At 38.9% G+C, this 16,407-nt stretch overlaps 1 protein-coding gene across 4 annotated transcripts in view; it reads right to left on the reverse strand.

Annotated features, from left to right (window-relative positions):
- The window catches only part of hps1 (HPS1 biogenesis of lysosomal organelles complex 3 subunit 1), a 13,632-nt gene extending 2,070 nt beyond the window's left edge, over positions 1-11,562 (reverse strand). The window contains exons 1-15 of one of the 4 annotated variants that reach the window (XM_050070928.1): positions 11,184-11,562; positions 7,625-7,815; positions 7,392-7,526; positions 6,837-6,979; positions 6,134-6,242; positions 4,594-4,754; positions 4,371-4,473; positions 4,185-4,269; positions 4,038-4,096; positions 3,759-3,926; positions 3,375-3,554; positions 1,674-1,750; positions 1,440-1,577; positions 1,166-1,231; positions 852-996 (exon numbers count right to left, since the gene is read on the reverse strand). In XM_050070928.1, coding sequence (XP_049926885.1) covers positions 852-996; positions 1,166-1,231; positions 1,440-1,577; positions 1,674-1,750; positions 3,375-3,554; positions 3,759-3,926; positions 4,038-4,096; positions 4,185-4,269; positions 4,371-4,473; positions 4,594-4,754; positions 6,134-6,242; positions 6,837-6,979; positions 7,392-7,526; positions 7,625-7,741 — 1,686 coding nt within the window. In that variant the 5' untranslated portion in view covers positions 7,742-7,815; positions 11,184-11,562. The remainder of the gene's footprint in view (positions 1-851; positions 997-1,165; positions 1,232-1,439; positions 1,578-1,673; positions 1,751-3,374; positions 3,555-3,758; positions 3,927-4,037; positions 4,097-4,184; positions 4,270-4,370; positions 4,474-4,593; positions 4,755-6,133; positions 6,243-6,836; positions 6,980-7,391; positions 7,527-7,624; positions 7,816-11,183) is intronic. The other 3 variants (XM_050070927.1, XM_050070929.1, XM_050070931.1) reach the window with 3 other exon arrangements.
- Between the last annotated feature and the right edge of the window lie 4,845 nt (positions 11,563-16,407).

The raw sequence follows: 16,407 nt of genomic DNA on the forward strand, positions 1-16,407 counted from the left end.
GCACAAGATGGCGACCTCTCTAAAGCAAGGCCCTTGCTATATATATATATAAAAGCATAATTATAAGGCTACGAAAACCAAACAAATTTTATTTTATAGCGATTATACACTTATATAAACATATTAATGGGTAGAATATTCAGATTCAGATTCAAATTTGACAATAAACCATGCCAAATATTACACACTGGCCCTTTAAATGGGGCTGAATCTTGGTGCCAAGTAGGGTGCAAGGGGGAGAGGGGTTGTATTTAGTCCAATAATTAATCATTGGGTGTATCATGAATTCAACCAATCAGTGTCATCTCCCATTCCCTTTAAAAGCCAGGTGCACCCTCACCTTACACACTGCTATTCATTGACATTGGAGCAGGTTTTTGTTGGTCAATGGTGCAATCGCTTTCTGCTGCCTTTAAATAGCAGTCAGTCAACAATGAGCCTGACCACACCTCATTTTAGGACCTACACACCTACGGGCGCACAGCTGGGCTTTATGCATTACTTAAAAAACATCAGTGTCTATGAAAATGACAACTGGCAATAACAGCTATGTGCAGTGCGCCACTTTGCACTGTGTGTAAGATAGGGCCACAGTCTTTATGCTAATCTAAGCTAACCAACTGCTGGCTCCCACTACATGTAAGAGAGAGATAACCATTCTCATCAGGAGTATTACATTTGCAATTTAATTTAATAATCAAATAGTTAAATACTGCTGCTTTTTGAACGGAAATCAAGAACAAATTAAAATTCGTCTTAAAGTACTTGTTAAGATGAACAGTTTCCGTTGTGCTCAGCAGTTTACTGCCATATTAATTGGTTTTAAGATGTGCACTTGTTTTATGCTGTACCTTGTTTTTGATGAACTGAGCCACCGGCCCCTTCCCCAGCTCAGACGTGTTGCGCTCTGTGACGTTGAGCGATGGCGCAATCATCTGGCCCGTGGATCGGTCCACGCAGATAAAATGAATGAGGCCCGGGAAATCCTCCAGGTAAGTGAAATGAACTGGGTCAAGATCAATACTCAGGATAACAGTGTGTTATATTTCAGAAAGTTTTCTTGGCATATGAATGGTGTTAAAATATGCAGGCACTGTCAGAAGTATAACAATCTAACACACAACACAGCGTCACAGGAAGTAGGATTATTTTGTAGACAGGATATGACACCATGGTGATATTCCTCCTGCTTTTCACCAACAGGAAGTCTTTCCAGTCCATTAGTTTCTCTCTGGGAGACGGAGAAGGTGAGAGGAAAAGAGTAGATTAGAGAGACAGTGACAAAAATAAGACAGGAAGTGAAATAAGATACAGACATGAACAATGAAGGATGGACTGTCTGGGAGGTTTGTGTGTACTAAAAACTAGTTTTAAAAAATGAAACTGATTCAGATTTAAAAAGTTAACGACAAAAAATGTCCTGGCTGACTGATACTCACTGCACCATGGTCTGGGCTCGTTCCTGCAGACCGGGGGAGAGACGGCGAGGAATGTCGGCTGGTCCAGATTCAACAAGAAAACACTGTCGGTAGATGCCACACAGCTGGGTCTTCATATTCTTACACCACAGGATCAGACTAAAGCAAAAACATGAAGGTAATAATCATTCAAAGGATCGTACAGCAGCTTTGCTATGATGCATTTTGTCCAGCAGAGGGCTGCAGCAGACTTACTCTCTGTTGAACCCGGGTCCTCCTCTGGCGAAGGCTCGGTTCTTAAACTCCGTCCAGACGTTTTGTAACTGCGCAGACTGGATAGAAAACGAAGGACGGATAAGTAGATTTTACTTGGGAGTGTCTACGAGTATCAGACACTTAAATTTAATACTTTTAAAACCGTTCTGAGATCATTTTTAAACCAAATTTAAGACTGATTTTTTTCTATTAAAGCAATGCAGGTAAGTATAAAGGTTAGTATCTCTGTATGGTTATTAGAGTGAGTTAGCTTAATCTACATTTTGCCAACAGTTAAGTGTAAGTATGAAGTAAAAGGACAGTATCAGATTCAGGGGCAGGTTTAAAGATTTGTAACATCAGTCTGGATTGTCATGCAAAAAAGCTTGACTCATTTTGACAAAAAGAAATAAAAATATGTATCGAAGAAATTAGATGTTAATTAATGTTAATGTTTGTGGAAATTAAGACCTCACAAATACACATTTGAGACTATTTAATGACTTTTAAGACCAAATTCAGTTCATTTCTATTCAATTCAATAGAACTTTATTTATCCCAAAAGAAGTTATTGTGCCAGAGAATGCTTCAAATTACAGAAACAACAATTCAACATTCATAACCAGTAACAATCAGAACACACACTGGGCCCAGTTTAAGAAACAATACAGTATTATATTATTATATGTAGTAAGAAAATTAAATTTAAGACATTATAAGATTTTTTTTAGGATCTGCAGACACCGTGTGCTTGTCTAGGTCCAAAACCTGAGAATATTTTCATACAGTTACTCAAACTTATTTTTATAATATGCAAGGAACTGACCACTTTGGCTTTGGTAACTTTTTCTGTAAGGTGTTTTACTGGATCTTTAGCTGAATCATTTAAGTTTAGAACAGTAAAACAAATCTTCCACAGTCACAGTCCAGAATGTTTTAGGAGTAGTTTTTCACAGCATGTACAGACACTAAATATATATGTATTATACTGTGAACTGTTTCATTGTTGGTGAATGATGCTGTAAAAACAAAGGCTGAGAGTTCAGTTTGTATTACAGCTGATAGAAAACTAGTTGCTATATTTTGAAGGGACAGTTCACTCCAAAATCAAAAGTACATATTCCATAATAATATTCCTTCTGCTCAGTGATACTGTTGGCGGGTGTAGTTCGGTAGAAAGAAATTAGTTCCCTCATAAAACTCAGCTATATAGTGAGACATAGGGCTTCTGAGTTTATTGATGTTTGGGAAATGTTTTTGGAATTTGTAAAAAATGGTGACACTGAAGATTCTTTGAAAATGTCTTGGCTTCGATTAAGGATGCAAACAAATCTGAGGATAATGTGCTGCACCCCGTCCTAACTGTGTGCTTAGATTATTTTTTGTTTGTTTGTTTGTTTGTTTTACTTCATTAATATTACTACTATTGTTATTTATTTATTTTCATATATGTATTTTTTACGATTATCATTATGATTACTTTTTTAATAACTATTATTTCTTTTTATATAATGCCATATGTTCTAACTTGGGAGGGGTCATACATGTTATGTGTAACGTGTTGAATGTTTAAAGTCAATAAACAATCTAGCGAGCGCATCTTGATGAGCTGTGAAAGCTTAATTTCAAAGCAGACAGTTGTGGACATGTTGTGTAATGGTGCACAAACTGTTGGTTTACAACACACACAAAACCTCATACCTGTATCTCACTCTGCCCCAGGGCTTTGATGAATCTATCCAGTTTGCTGCGGATGTCGTGTATGGTCGGCTGGCCTCTTGTGGCTGCAGAACCCTCTAGACCTTCACTTAAACGTTTCTCCAGCTTGTCGAAGGCTTCCAAAAACGTATACACTGATATGGCCACTGCACTGGTGGGAATCTAACAGAGATAAAAAATAGATGCTTTAAGAGGGAAGCAAACACGTGTGTAGATACAGAGAACACTGCATTAAACTGTAGTTAAATAAATGTGTCACAAGTGTGCCCCCTACTGGCCACACAGCCACAGCACGTGATGACCAAGAGGGAGGAAATATGAAAGCTAAATGATTACATACATGGACGTGTGTTGGCGTCCACAAACCTTAGTAAGCAGCACAAGTGTGATGCCAGGCCACAGTGGCAGACAGTACATGGAGTGAGGCATCATGGGAAACAGCCCATCTTTCTGCGAGACCTCTAAGAAGACTCTGCGAGGGCTCGACGGGTCAGGGGGAGGAACTTCGAGAGTCTGCAGGCTGTCCTCTGCCATCTGAAGACAATATCATTTCATCCAGTCAACAAACCAAACAATGTGACTTCTGTTGAATATTATGACACAGGACGGACGATGAGGGTCACACACACAGGTATACACTCTCACCTGGACGTCTGGGTCCACAAACTCAAACACAGGGGTACTTCCTCTCACTGGCTTGTCTGCTGACACAAAAAAATTAACAGCTGTTGTTATAACATCACGAGAGAATGAAAAAAAATACAAATACACAGCCTCTACTGCATCACCAACCTGAGCTGCTGGAGTCCCGGTCTGTAGGGGACGGCTCTGGCGTGTAAAAACTTTCAGGACCAGACCCAGACGTACTCTCAACATCCTTCACAGACAAACACACAGACACAGATGATAAACAATCAGAAACAAGGTGAACAACATGTCACAGTGTTGCTGTGTGAGCAGCTGTCGGTGCTTCTCTACCTCAGGATTCGGCTCATCCAGGTCTACGTTGCTAGGATACATATTCTGTGCCATGATGATGAGGGCCAGCAGGTCTGAGGTGGAGAGCGTGCTCGCGCTGCGGCTATAATGGCACAGGAGCATAAAGACGGCATACTTTATAAATAAATCTGAAAAAAGGTTATGAATAAAAAACAGTGGAAGTTATGGGATGAATGCGGAGGTTTTACAGACATGTGTGTACCTGGAGTAGAAGGCCAGCAATTTAGTGTGGACCAGGATGAAGGCGTGCAGCACCTCCTCTCCTGCTCGCTCCACGCTGCTGTTGAGCTGCTGCACTAAGCGGCGCTCCAGGAACTCGATGCACTGCTCGCACAGCGTGGGGTGGATCAGCCTCTCCACCGCCTGAGAGAGGGAGGAGACGACATGAGGACGTGGGTGATAATGACAACACACTGGCTTTTCAAATGTTAGAGTGTATGTGATGACCTGTGTATCTAATGAGACAGAGAACTGAAGGGTAGCTGGCATGTCAAGTTTCTTTTTTATTTTTGATTCATTCACCTAAAAATTACTTTGACAAGACAAAGCACCCGTATAAAGTATAAATAAGTATAAATAAAAAAATAATTACAATAAAAAAAATAAATCAATTCAAATAGATGTACAAGAAAATATCTTTAAAGAGGAACAGGGATGAGGAAGGTAATTTGTCGAATTGTTAAAGCTATAACCTGATTGACCGAGGGTGGATTTCTGCACTGTGCATAAATACCTATCCGACTAATAACAATAACAATAATAATAATTACTATACATAAAATTGTTAGTTGTATATGTGTTACATTTTGAGTAAGCTGTTATAGAGAACGGGTAGGACAACAGAAGCGTATACTGCTGACTCTTTTTTGGATATTTAAATATTTAATAATACTTAATTGTGTTGTTTATGAGACTTTGTATATCAAGAGTTTGCTTTAGGATTACTGTTCATTTTATTAATTATTCTTGTTTTTTTTTTTGTTTTTTTTTACATATTCTAAATAGATAAAACTAAAAACCAAAACTAAACTAAATTAAAAGTGGGTTTTTCTAATTAGAATAATCCAAAAAAAAAAAAAAAAAAAAAATTAAAACCATGTCTACATTTTTAGGTCAACAACTTAACTTATTTTTTAAAAAAAAAGAGAAAAAAAAAAGAAAATTAATTAAAAACAAACATTTTGAAAAGTGTAGTGAGCCGACAGATAATAATAAAATAAAACAATAGCTTGAAGCTGTTTCTGCCATCTGGTGGTTTAAGTTTTTACATCGTAAACCTGATGGAGCAAAGCACCAACGATAGTCAGGGCTGCACTAATAAATTATGTGACTCAAAAATATAATAATTTAAATGGCTGTTTACAAATGCACCAAACTGTAAGGCTGATGGAACAAAGACACAAATATCTTGTAAAGCAAGAACAAAAAAAAACACTAACACTACAAATATGAATAATTAAATAAATCACAGATACATCTTCACACAACACCTACACAATAATATCAGTGCGTTATCATAACACTGTGAGCTCTCTAAGGTGTCTGGTGTTGTTGTGGGGGGACAAAGATATCAGCTTGGATCTGTACTCTGTAGTCTGCACTCTGCTATAAAGCTGTGTCTTTTAGTTTTGTCTTGTCTCCGTATATCAGTAATCTGGTGAGGGAAACATTTGCAGAATAAAATCTATACCAAACCTACAGTAATAAGAAGGCCTGCTGTATGAAGAAGTAATGCACTGCACCTCCACTAAGAAGCTCTGGTCGTTCTCTCGGAGGTGACTGTAGGTCTCCAGCAGACTCTGGAGATGCTTCCACAGCCTCGCTCTCTGCTCCGTGTCCTGAGGACGCAGTCTGGTGACAAACAGCACAGTTACATATGTCAGCCAGATGTTGAGTTAAAAATACAGGGGAATTATTTGTGTGTGGTTTTATTTGTGTGTCGCTTTGTTTATTGATCATTTATCTTGTTATATACAAAATAAATGCAGAAAAAAAAATCTGTATTTTAAGATCAAAATCTGAGTATTTCTCTGTCTGTAAATCCAGTTACAGAAGTCTGAAATGTTTGATGACTCATCCTGCTCTCAGGGGCAATTATTCATCCAATCGAAGGAAACCTTAGGTGACTAACTAGCCACTCCGGTCATATAAAACTGCACTTCACTGTTTATAGGTTGTAGCAGGTAACTGGTCGCTAACAGATCTGTGTTTGGATCTCTGAGCACAAAGGTTTGCCCACAGTTGGAGACAGCAGTCGCTGTAGCTCCATGTTGCGCTAAGCTCTTAGCCTGCCCACTTTTTAACAGTCCAATAAAATGTGCCATGTTGTAACTGTACACCGCTCAAATATCCTGTTTCACTGGGAAATGTGTCTCAGTACAGACGCCATTTCACGAGACTTTAAATCTGCCTAGTGTCAAGAAGAAACATGACAAACTGTCTTACTCTTTCCTGAGGAGGTTACCGCTGAGGGTGACCATGCCGAACATGACCTCGATCAACTTCTTCATCACGTAGATCTTCCTCCTCAGGTCATCCTCTCCCTCCTCCCCGTCTCCATTCACAGCAATGTAGAGACACTCATCAAACTGAGGAGGAAACAAAATGACCCAGTTAGCGTGCACTGCCCCATGAATGAAAACTAAGTGAAGATGGTTGTATTAAACTGTTCCCTTAGGGATAAAAATATTTGCACGACAAAGACGTAAAAAGGTGCTGACGATGAATGGACCAGAAAGATGTTGAGCAAATCACGCGCTGCACAAGGACAAAGCCCGGTTTGATTCCTTAACAAGACTCACATGACGCTTCACTGTAAGAGAGGCCGGCATTCAAGGCAAAGTTCAAGAATGCAGGAATCTGCTTTACACATGACGGGATTTCAAAACCAGGTCAAAAGAAGTATTAAAATTACATTCAGTTTATTTTGTATTGCATATAGGTGGGAAACTTATCCGGGGATTTGTGCCAGGGTGACACCAGCTTATATATTTGAACTACCTGGTGCAGGACGTAGATGTGGTTGTTTTCTGTAGTGAAGCACGTGTAGCTGTCACCCAGCCTGTCCACCATGGTGCTGCAGGAGATGATGATGGGGGCGAACAGAGTGCTGATGCTGTCCTCGAAGGCCGGGAGCTGAGCATTAAAACAAATAATGGAAAGAATAACAGTTATTCTAACAGCTACAGGAGGACAGTTAAAAAGCACACACACTGTATCTGTTCTCTCCTCACCCCCTGGCCCTCCTCCTGAGACGCCCCATACTGCTCCTGGACGTTCTGCTGGAATTCTGGGTCGGTCCAGTGGAAGAGGACCTCAGCGCTCTCATTGCCTATCAGCAGACACTTCATCTGGACCACAGACGCACTCCTGTCCCGCTTCGCTTGGGTGTCCTATTTACTCCGACCACTCCACGTGCATTATGCTAGAGAGAAACACAGGCGTAGTTATGGGAAACTCTTTCTCACACTCTATAGCTCTTTTGACCTAAAATAAACAGAACCTTAGAGCTGATATTTTATCACTGACAACCTCTGCTGACAGCGCAGATTAAAAAGTTAGGTCAGTTAGGTTAGGTCAACACTGTCAGGACTGCATGACACTATCAGTCAGAGCAGATATAAGAGTCCACCTCAGGAGATATACTCTTATTCTCCTCACGAAAAGATTTTTAAAACGACTTATAAGCGTTCTGGGTCATCTTTGGAGATTAGTGAGATCAGACTGAATTTGAAGATAACTGGGTGACTGAGCTCTGTGAACTTACTGCCCTCTGAAATCGGCTTACTCAAAAAAGAAAAAAACCTCAAAGGCTTAATGCGTTTATACGAAATCTACAATCCGTTAAATTCAGCACAGAGTGCATTATAGTTCCTTTTAAGAGCTCTTTGTACTGACTTCATTTGTATCACAGAAAGCTCCATTTACAAATATGTTTAATTCTACTTTTCTTTTTATGGCACTTTCTACTGTACTTTTTAATCCACAACATTTATCCGACAGCTTTAGTTACTAGTTACCGCTCAAATAAAGATTTTTTTGCATGCAAAACATATGAATAGTTTTTAAATATCATGTTTTCTTGCAGATTAAAGCGCCAAACATTAAATACAAATGCTGCTGAAACAATTAGTCAACTAACAGAGAATTAAAGGGCAACTATTTTCAGCATTTAAGTCATTTTCCTGTGAAAACATATAAAGGCAGAGTCACACATGTCACTATATGCAGTGTTGGATTGTAACTAAGTACATTTATTCAAGTACTGTACTTGGAGCAATTTTTAAGTACTTGTATTTTTCTTTCTTTCTTCCTTCTACTCCTGCACCACAACATTTCAGAGGGAAATACTGTACTTTTTAATCCACAGCATTTATCTGACAGCTTAGTTACTAATTACCTAATGAATTAAGATTTTTTTTGCATGGTTCTTTTTAAACTCTTTATTTAAAGTATTTTTTTTTTAAATTTTTAGACAAAACATTTAGTGCAAAGTTAAGTTAAGTATTCACGAGTCCACGTGTTAAATGTTCTTTTATAGTCCAGACATTCACGGTGAAGCTGCGTCCATTTCCTCTGAAATAAAGACAATCCATTTTTTACATTGTCTAAAGGAATACTGCTCCTCCAGACCTCAGGGGGAAAGTCATCTTTCCATGATAAAGATCTCCTTGATCACGTCCATCCATTGTTCGAGGCTTGGAGGCTCAGTTCTTTGTCATCGCCTTCTTGTTGACAATGAACTGATTTTACACAGATGCCAAACCTTTTCATCTATCATGTCCTCCCTTATTGTTCCTTTGCCTTTAATGTGGGGTGTGACAAAGAATTTAAGTCATTTTCTCATGCAAAAATATTTCATGGCCCTCTCTTCACAAATGTGAGGATTTGCTGCTTGTCCTTTAAATACGTTTATATATATTTAATAACTGGAAATTTTGTACTATCGGTTGGGCAAAGCAAACATTGTGACAGTGTCACTTTGGGCTCTGGATTATTGAGACAGCATTTCTCACTATTGTAAGATTTTTTACAAACCAAACTATTGTGGAGAAAATAAACAGCAGATTAATTCATAATGACAATAATCATTAGTTGCCGTCTGATACAAAATAGATGGCTCTACTAATCAACTCAGCGTACAACAGTAAAATCCTGCCTTTACATTAACGTGAGAGTAATAATAATCTAGTATCAGTGTAAAACTCACATTTTTTGCATTGAGTACTTTTACTTTAATACTTTAAGTACATTTTCCTGATCATACTTACACAGCGTGCAGTCAGGTAATGTGGGACAAAACAAAATGGGACATTTTTCTGAGGTGAATGTTTTCAGCCGACCAGGTGCCATAAAAATCATGACTTGTACTACAGTGTGCCACCCTGTCATATTACAGACATATTTAATATTTTTGTCCATAAAATATTCATAAATTGATTCAGCTAGGGATGCACAGTAATAATATCAGAATCGGCCAACATGCTTTTTCTTATTTTGCACAACACATAAATATTACATACATTGAAAGTATTGTATTTCATGTCTCCATCTGGTGGTGGGTCATCATGATGAGAGTATGCAGGAATAATATCATGTTAATTCCACTACAGAAGAGACTTGATGATCACTGAAATTAGGTGGGGAAAAAAGTGGATATATATCGATATCGGTTATCGGCCGAATAAGCTGATATATATCAGATATTGGCAAAAAATCCGATATCGTGCATCCCTAGATTCAGCCATTTGAATGCCATGTCAGAATGCTTCCCAGCCATTGACGAGATACAGCACTGCCATGTCCAACTGCACAAAAATGCCGATGCCCACAGAAAAGTTTACGTTTGCGCGAGCCGTGGAGAAGCTGATGGACTCAGACTCCAACAATTCTTGTTGTGATCAACATTCTGTATCAGATTTGGACGAAGAAGCAATCGAGTTAGGTGGGACAAAACAGAATCTCCATTACGGTGACAATGACACATGGACAATACGACCAGAGAACACTGAACGATGACTGAACATGAAACGTGTTTCGCTATACCTCAAGGAGAATATTATCTTCATTATTATTACTATTGTTATTTTCATTTATACAATTCAAACTGACATAAGGAAAGGAGAAAAACAAAAAAAGTAAATGTGAAATTGATTTTGTTCTTGGACAAAAATGCATTTTTTTTCTCAGCTTTTTGTCTAAAATGTTTTTTATGAAAATGCACAAATTCAAGTGTTTTTTTGTGTGTTAAAAAACAGAAGGTCATCTTTAGTTTCATACTGTTCACATAGTCAGAAAAAATATATCTGTGGGTCTTGAAAGATTAGTGAATATGATTTTAAAAATGCTGGAGGTGGCTGGCAACTTAAAGTAACACTCTGGTGGGGAAAGTGTTAAAACAAACACGACTGTCCCATTTTACCTGAACACATCATCAGACTGAGGCAGGGGTTCTTGATGTGTTTGAGGGTCCAAAGTTGCTTAATTATTTTACTTGGTAAAATATGTCCTTTATAGAAATATAGCAGAGATCCGTAATGAATTATAAAAATAACACTTTGGGTAGTCTGTAGAAAAAGTGTCCCAGTTTACCTGACGTCACCATACTTTAAGACAGAGTATTCTTACAGTGTGGTATTAAAGGATCTGAACACTTCCCATATGAGCCTGTATGTAGGTCACATCACACATCAGCTGATGTCAAAGCTCAACAACTGAATATATTTTTTAATCATGTGAATCTGTTCCGGTCCGTAAACTACACCCCGTGTTTTACCAAAAGCTTCAACTTACTTCCTCTTGTTAAACTTTTAACTTCCTTGATGCAGCTCTCTGCTCATGTAGAGAACACACAGTTACAGTCCATGCCACAACTCACTGTGTGTGTCCTGTGTCCGATGATCCTGCATCTCAGCCTGTGTTCGTCTCTGTTGTCCAAAACCTTCAGCCCTGCTCAGCTCGTGGGTGTATGCATCGCTGCTGCTGCTGCTGTCTCAACCCAACCTGCTTCCTCCTGCAGCTCCCACGAGTCATGTGACATCAGCAGCCGGAAGTGTGTGCTGATCTGGAAACAGAAAGAGATAACAAGCCACAGAGGAGGTGTCCTGTTAGACTGCTCCTGCTATGTGTTGGTGGTAAATGTTCTCCTCAATGGGCTGTGTCTCTGCTGGAGCAGCCTGATGATCAGTAAAGCAGGGAAGAGATCACGTGCTGGTGTCAGTGGGGCACATGACTGAGAGGCTGTGTGCACACAATAGTCTGGTATCTGAGGAATGCAGTTTAACATAGTTGAGATTTGGATCAGACATGTGGGGCAACTCTCTAAGAAAGTGGGCCTAATTCTTCCTAATCTGATAAAGTTACAGGGACACAAAAGAAAATCTGAAAACACAATATGTAGATCACAATAATACAAAGACTGATGCCTGTGGGCTGGACATTTTTTAAAGGTCCTCTATTACAGTCATTTTTAGGTTCATACTTGTATTTTGGATGTCTGCTAGAACACATTTATATGCTTTAATGGTCAAAAAACACGTTATTTTTCTCATACTGTCTGTGATATGCCTATATTCACCTTCTGTCTCTTTAAGCCTCTTCCTCATCTGCACTCTCCTGTGTATTCCAACACTCCTACAACCATAATTATAATGAACTTCATTCATGCAGCACCTTTCACCGAATAAAAGACAAAGCAAATAAAATAAGATAGAAGCAATATAAACAGAATACACAAAACAGAGTAAAACACAAAATAATAAAGCAGTTAAAATCAACGAAAGCCAATTTTAAACAAGTAGGTTTTCAGAAGTGATTTAAAAGATGAGAGTTTGCAGTCCTGATCTCCTCAGGCAGGTTATTCCAAAGTCATGGAGCTCTGACTGCAAAGGCTTTATCACCTTTGTGAATTAATCTAGACCTCGAAACAACGAGAAAAGATGCATCTAAGGATCTCAGGGTGCGAGAGGGAACATAGGGCAATAAAAGATCTGTTATATAACTCAGAGCAAATCTTAAAATCAATTTTAAAGACAACAGGTAACCAGTGTAGGTATGACAGGATCCGTGTGATGTGGTCATGTTTTCTAGTCCGAGTCAAGATTCTGGCAGCAGAGTATGGAACCACTGTTATATAGTATGCCAGAAAAAGATTAAGAATGTCCCTGTGCATAGTATGTAAAATGCAGTATGGCAAAAATACCAGGATGGTCTGATTTTGCAGTTTGCAAGCCAGCATGCTTCTCTGGCTATTCTGACCCACAATCCTCTGCGCAGCGGACGATACATCACATTGACTGAGATGCAAACAGATGACAGCTTGACAACTGACAGCGCCAGCATGTTCAAGCAGCCTAACTGATGACCAGTCAAATATTAATAATAGGAATATTGATTGTTTAGGTGAACAAAATAATAAATATCACAAACAACAAAAGGACATAACTACAAAAATTACAATGAAAGAGAAATGCGGATGTAATTTAACCAATGCAAATCTAATCTGTTAGAATCAACAATCTGAGCAGTTATATCTTTAATGTTGAACTACATACATTGCACAGTAACAACAGCAGAATTCTCCGGGTTAATCTCTGTCTCTGGCAAACTGGGTGAGTGGCGTTTGATCTCCAAGGTAATGGATATTAAAACAGGAAGGTCAAAGTTCAGTGTGCAATGTTATGAGAAAGTAGTTTATCCCAGTTGTGTCCATACTGCATACAACAGCACATAAAAGTATGCGATTCAGAATGCACCCCTCGACGCCTCTGAGCCGTCACTGCTGCCAGGGAATGATTGTAACGGCACTGTAGCAGCAGTTCCTACCATTATCTATTACAGTTGTGACATCACAATTTTACAGAAGTTCTCACGGCCTGTTTAAAGGCAAAAGTTTCTGAATGAAGCACTGTGTGTGTTTCTCTGTGGATTGATCATTTGATACGTCAACAGTATTCATACAGCACCTATATCTGCTTTTTACTCAGCTACATTATTGTTATTGAAAAAACATCAGAAGAGGACTCTAATTTGAAAAGACCTGTAATGTTTTGTTTTTGTAATTGTACATCTCTAACAATTTTGTATTACTTCTAAGTCTGGAGCTCTTGTTCAATTATACAATCTTTGCTTTTACCTTTTTCTTTTTATGTATGATTGTTGTTATTTAAAAGGTAACTTAATAAGCCATTTTTGTCTGCTAACCTCTCCTGCACAGTGTTTTAACTTTTAATCTCTTCATCCTGTATTTTGTATGCATGTAGGTGCAACTAAACTAAACTAAGCTAAACTAAACTCACAGGGAGTTTGCCTTTGTGTAATAAACATACAGTATTAATAAAATAAATAATTAAAAAGATAATTAATAAAGAAATATAGGAAAACAGTCAGGAACATAAATATAGAATAGAGAATTTACAATAAATCTGAGAAAGATGATATAAAAATTGTTTAGCTTAGCAGTTTTGTGCAGCATGTGCAGGAATATTGAACAGGGGTTGTTCAAACGTTCACAGTATATCAAATAACAAAGTCTGATCAATAAGGAGAAGTTATGAATCAAATTTAATTGCTTTAAACTTTTCTACGACATACATGTATCTAAATATGTTAATTAGTACCAACACTCAGGTCACAAATTATCTGTTCTTAAAGTAATCCCATTGTAAAAAATTATATGCAGAGTAAACACAGTAACACAAAACATAAATAGCCTACGATGGGTAAAAAACAAACAAACAAAAATCATTACTATTATATACTGTAAGGCAGAGGAAAAATCAGAATACACTATACATGTAATATTTAGTTTCATCTCATAGTTTTTTCATCCATGGAGCACCTTGTAGCAGACGTACATCACATATAAATATACACAAACACACACCAGCCTGTTTCTCAGAGAACATTTTGATGGCTACAACAAATCTGTGTTGTATCACAATATTCAGCGCCGACTGTATGCTTGGCTTCTGAGCGGAGCAGAGAACCCCATAGTAACATAAATATTTATGTTTTATTAACCTTGCTCGGGTCAAAATGGTCCAAAATGCCAAGAGAGTTCCACGTTGTGGGCCAAAGTCTAATCTAGTCCATCAGTTTTCTGGGGATCCGGCATTCATGGAAGTCTTATTTAAGCTGACTCCTGTATATACAGAGTAAACATCATGAAATCCTCAGTGTATGCTAACAGGGCGAGGGGGCCTTGCATGTCTCAAAATGGATCACTGAGTGTAAACAGTGTAAGGCAGGCCAGGGTAGCAGTTACCTCCACTAAGGAGGCACTGTCACGCAGAAGTGGCCAGACACGGCGCAGTCCCGCCTAAATCACAACACAATTAGATTTTGTCAGAGGAAGTGACGCTCAGCAGTTGTTATCACAAGGTACAGGTTTATGTGAAGCAAAGTTTGTCAAACAAAACCGTTTCTATGGGTCGGCTTGATAAGATCCTGGTCTGGATGTCGGGGAGTTCACCAAGGCCTCGCTGATCGATATCGCTTTGGTCAGTTATTACATACAGGTCACAGACTCAATTTACTCAACAAACATACTTTTGATTTAAGTTTCAGACTAGGAATTATTTAGATTATGTTTTGCCCTACTGTTAAATTTTCACGTGGCTGATCCAAGAACGTTTTAAAGTAATACTGACAACCAATTTCGACCAATCTCCTTGAGACAGTGCAGCCCAGTTCATGTTCTTTCTGTACATTAGCATGTCTGCTTTAAAAATAAAGCATGTCCGCACATTCATGTAATATTTGTGCATACACGTATGGCCTTCATGATATGATGAATAATATTTTCCTCTTCTCAAGACGTCCGATTAAATGAACCAGGTGTTAACGAGTCTGGTTTGATTCTTATGTGTCAACAACGTTGGCGTGTTTGAAGCAAACCACATGCGAGAGGAGTCTGTTCCTGAAGTTCATTTCTGAGACCAAACATTTCTGCTACTTACATGAAAGCAAAGAGCCCATTTCCTATGAATGGAACTTAAAACAAAAATGTAATTAAAGGTACATGCTTTGGATCACGGCTCTTGAAGGGCCGGCAGTGTTAATGACTCATTGTTATGAATCGTCAGTACAGTTCAAGCCCCCGTCTCACTTGCTACAGAAGTCAGAGCAGCTCTCACATGCCACGCACGTCTGGGAGAAACTGAACGAGCCCTTTAGTCTAAGGGCACACGAGATCCTTCATGTCCCGTCTATGTGATCCAACCGAGCAGATCCTCGTTGTCTATGCATCAGCAGACACTGAGCCAGGTCTGGCCCAGGTTCAGCCTGTCAGGGCCAAAGCTGAGGTCTGAAGCTTCATGTTTCCCATCAGCTGCTGCCTCATGCAGTGACAAGACAGCACTCTTTCCACTACAAAGACTCGCCCCAGCTGCTTCCACATCTGGGGCCTCGGAGTGTAGTAGTTTGTGTATGTGTGTGTGTGTGTGTCAGTGAGTGAGTGAGTGCGCTAACGATGGTGGCTTTAATACCGCGGTACTTTTGTTTTAGGATGCTGCTGGAATTTGGCAGTTTCTATTTATAGGCTCTTTCTGTAGGAGGGTATATTTGCTTTTCTTTGTGCTCCTGTGAAGACATACATCATATCCTCTTATGTCTTTCTTCTTCTTCTCAAGATGTAACAGGGATCTGCAGACGCACATGGTCTCAAGGAAACCTGCTGGAGTGTAGCTGCATTGCTCAAAGTTAAAGGAATACTTCACCCACAAAAATGTCAGTGTTACCCTGAATTCATTAAGAAAATTTTGCTTTTCTCGCATGTCTTAACGGTGAACGAAGAATCCAAAAACTGAGACTGAATTTAAGTAAAAGGGAGTTGGGTTTAAAAACAACAACATACATCAAAATATCCAAACATTTATACAACTCATGCAGTACAATTCAAGTCTCATTTATCCAGCCGTACTTCCCAAACACATGCCTCTTCTCTAAAATGTTACCATTTAAAACACTTGTGCATAAACAGTCTCACACACCGACAAGGAGCGCGCCTTGGCAAGTG

Source organism: Epinephelus moara, chromosome 19, assembly GCF_006386435.1.
Source record: "Epinephelus moara isolate mb chromosome 19, YSFRI_EMoa_1.0, whole genome shotgun sequence".
Lineage (NCBI taxonomy): Eukaryota > Metazoa > Chordata > Actinopteri > Perciformes > Serranidae > Epinephelus > Epinephelus moara.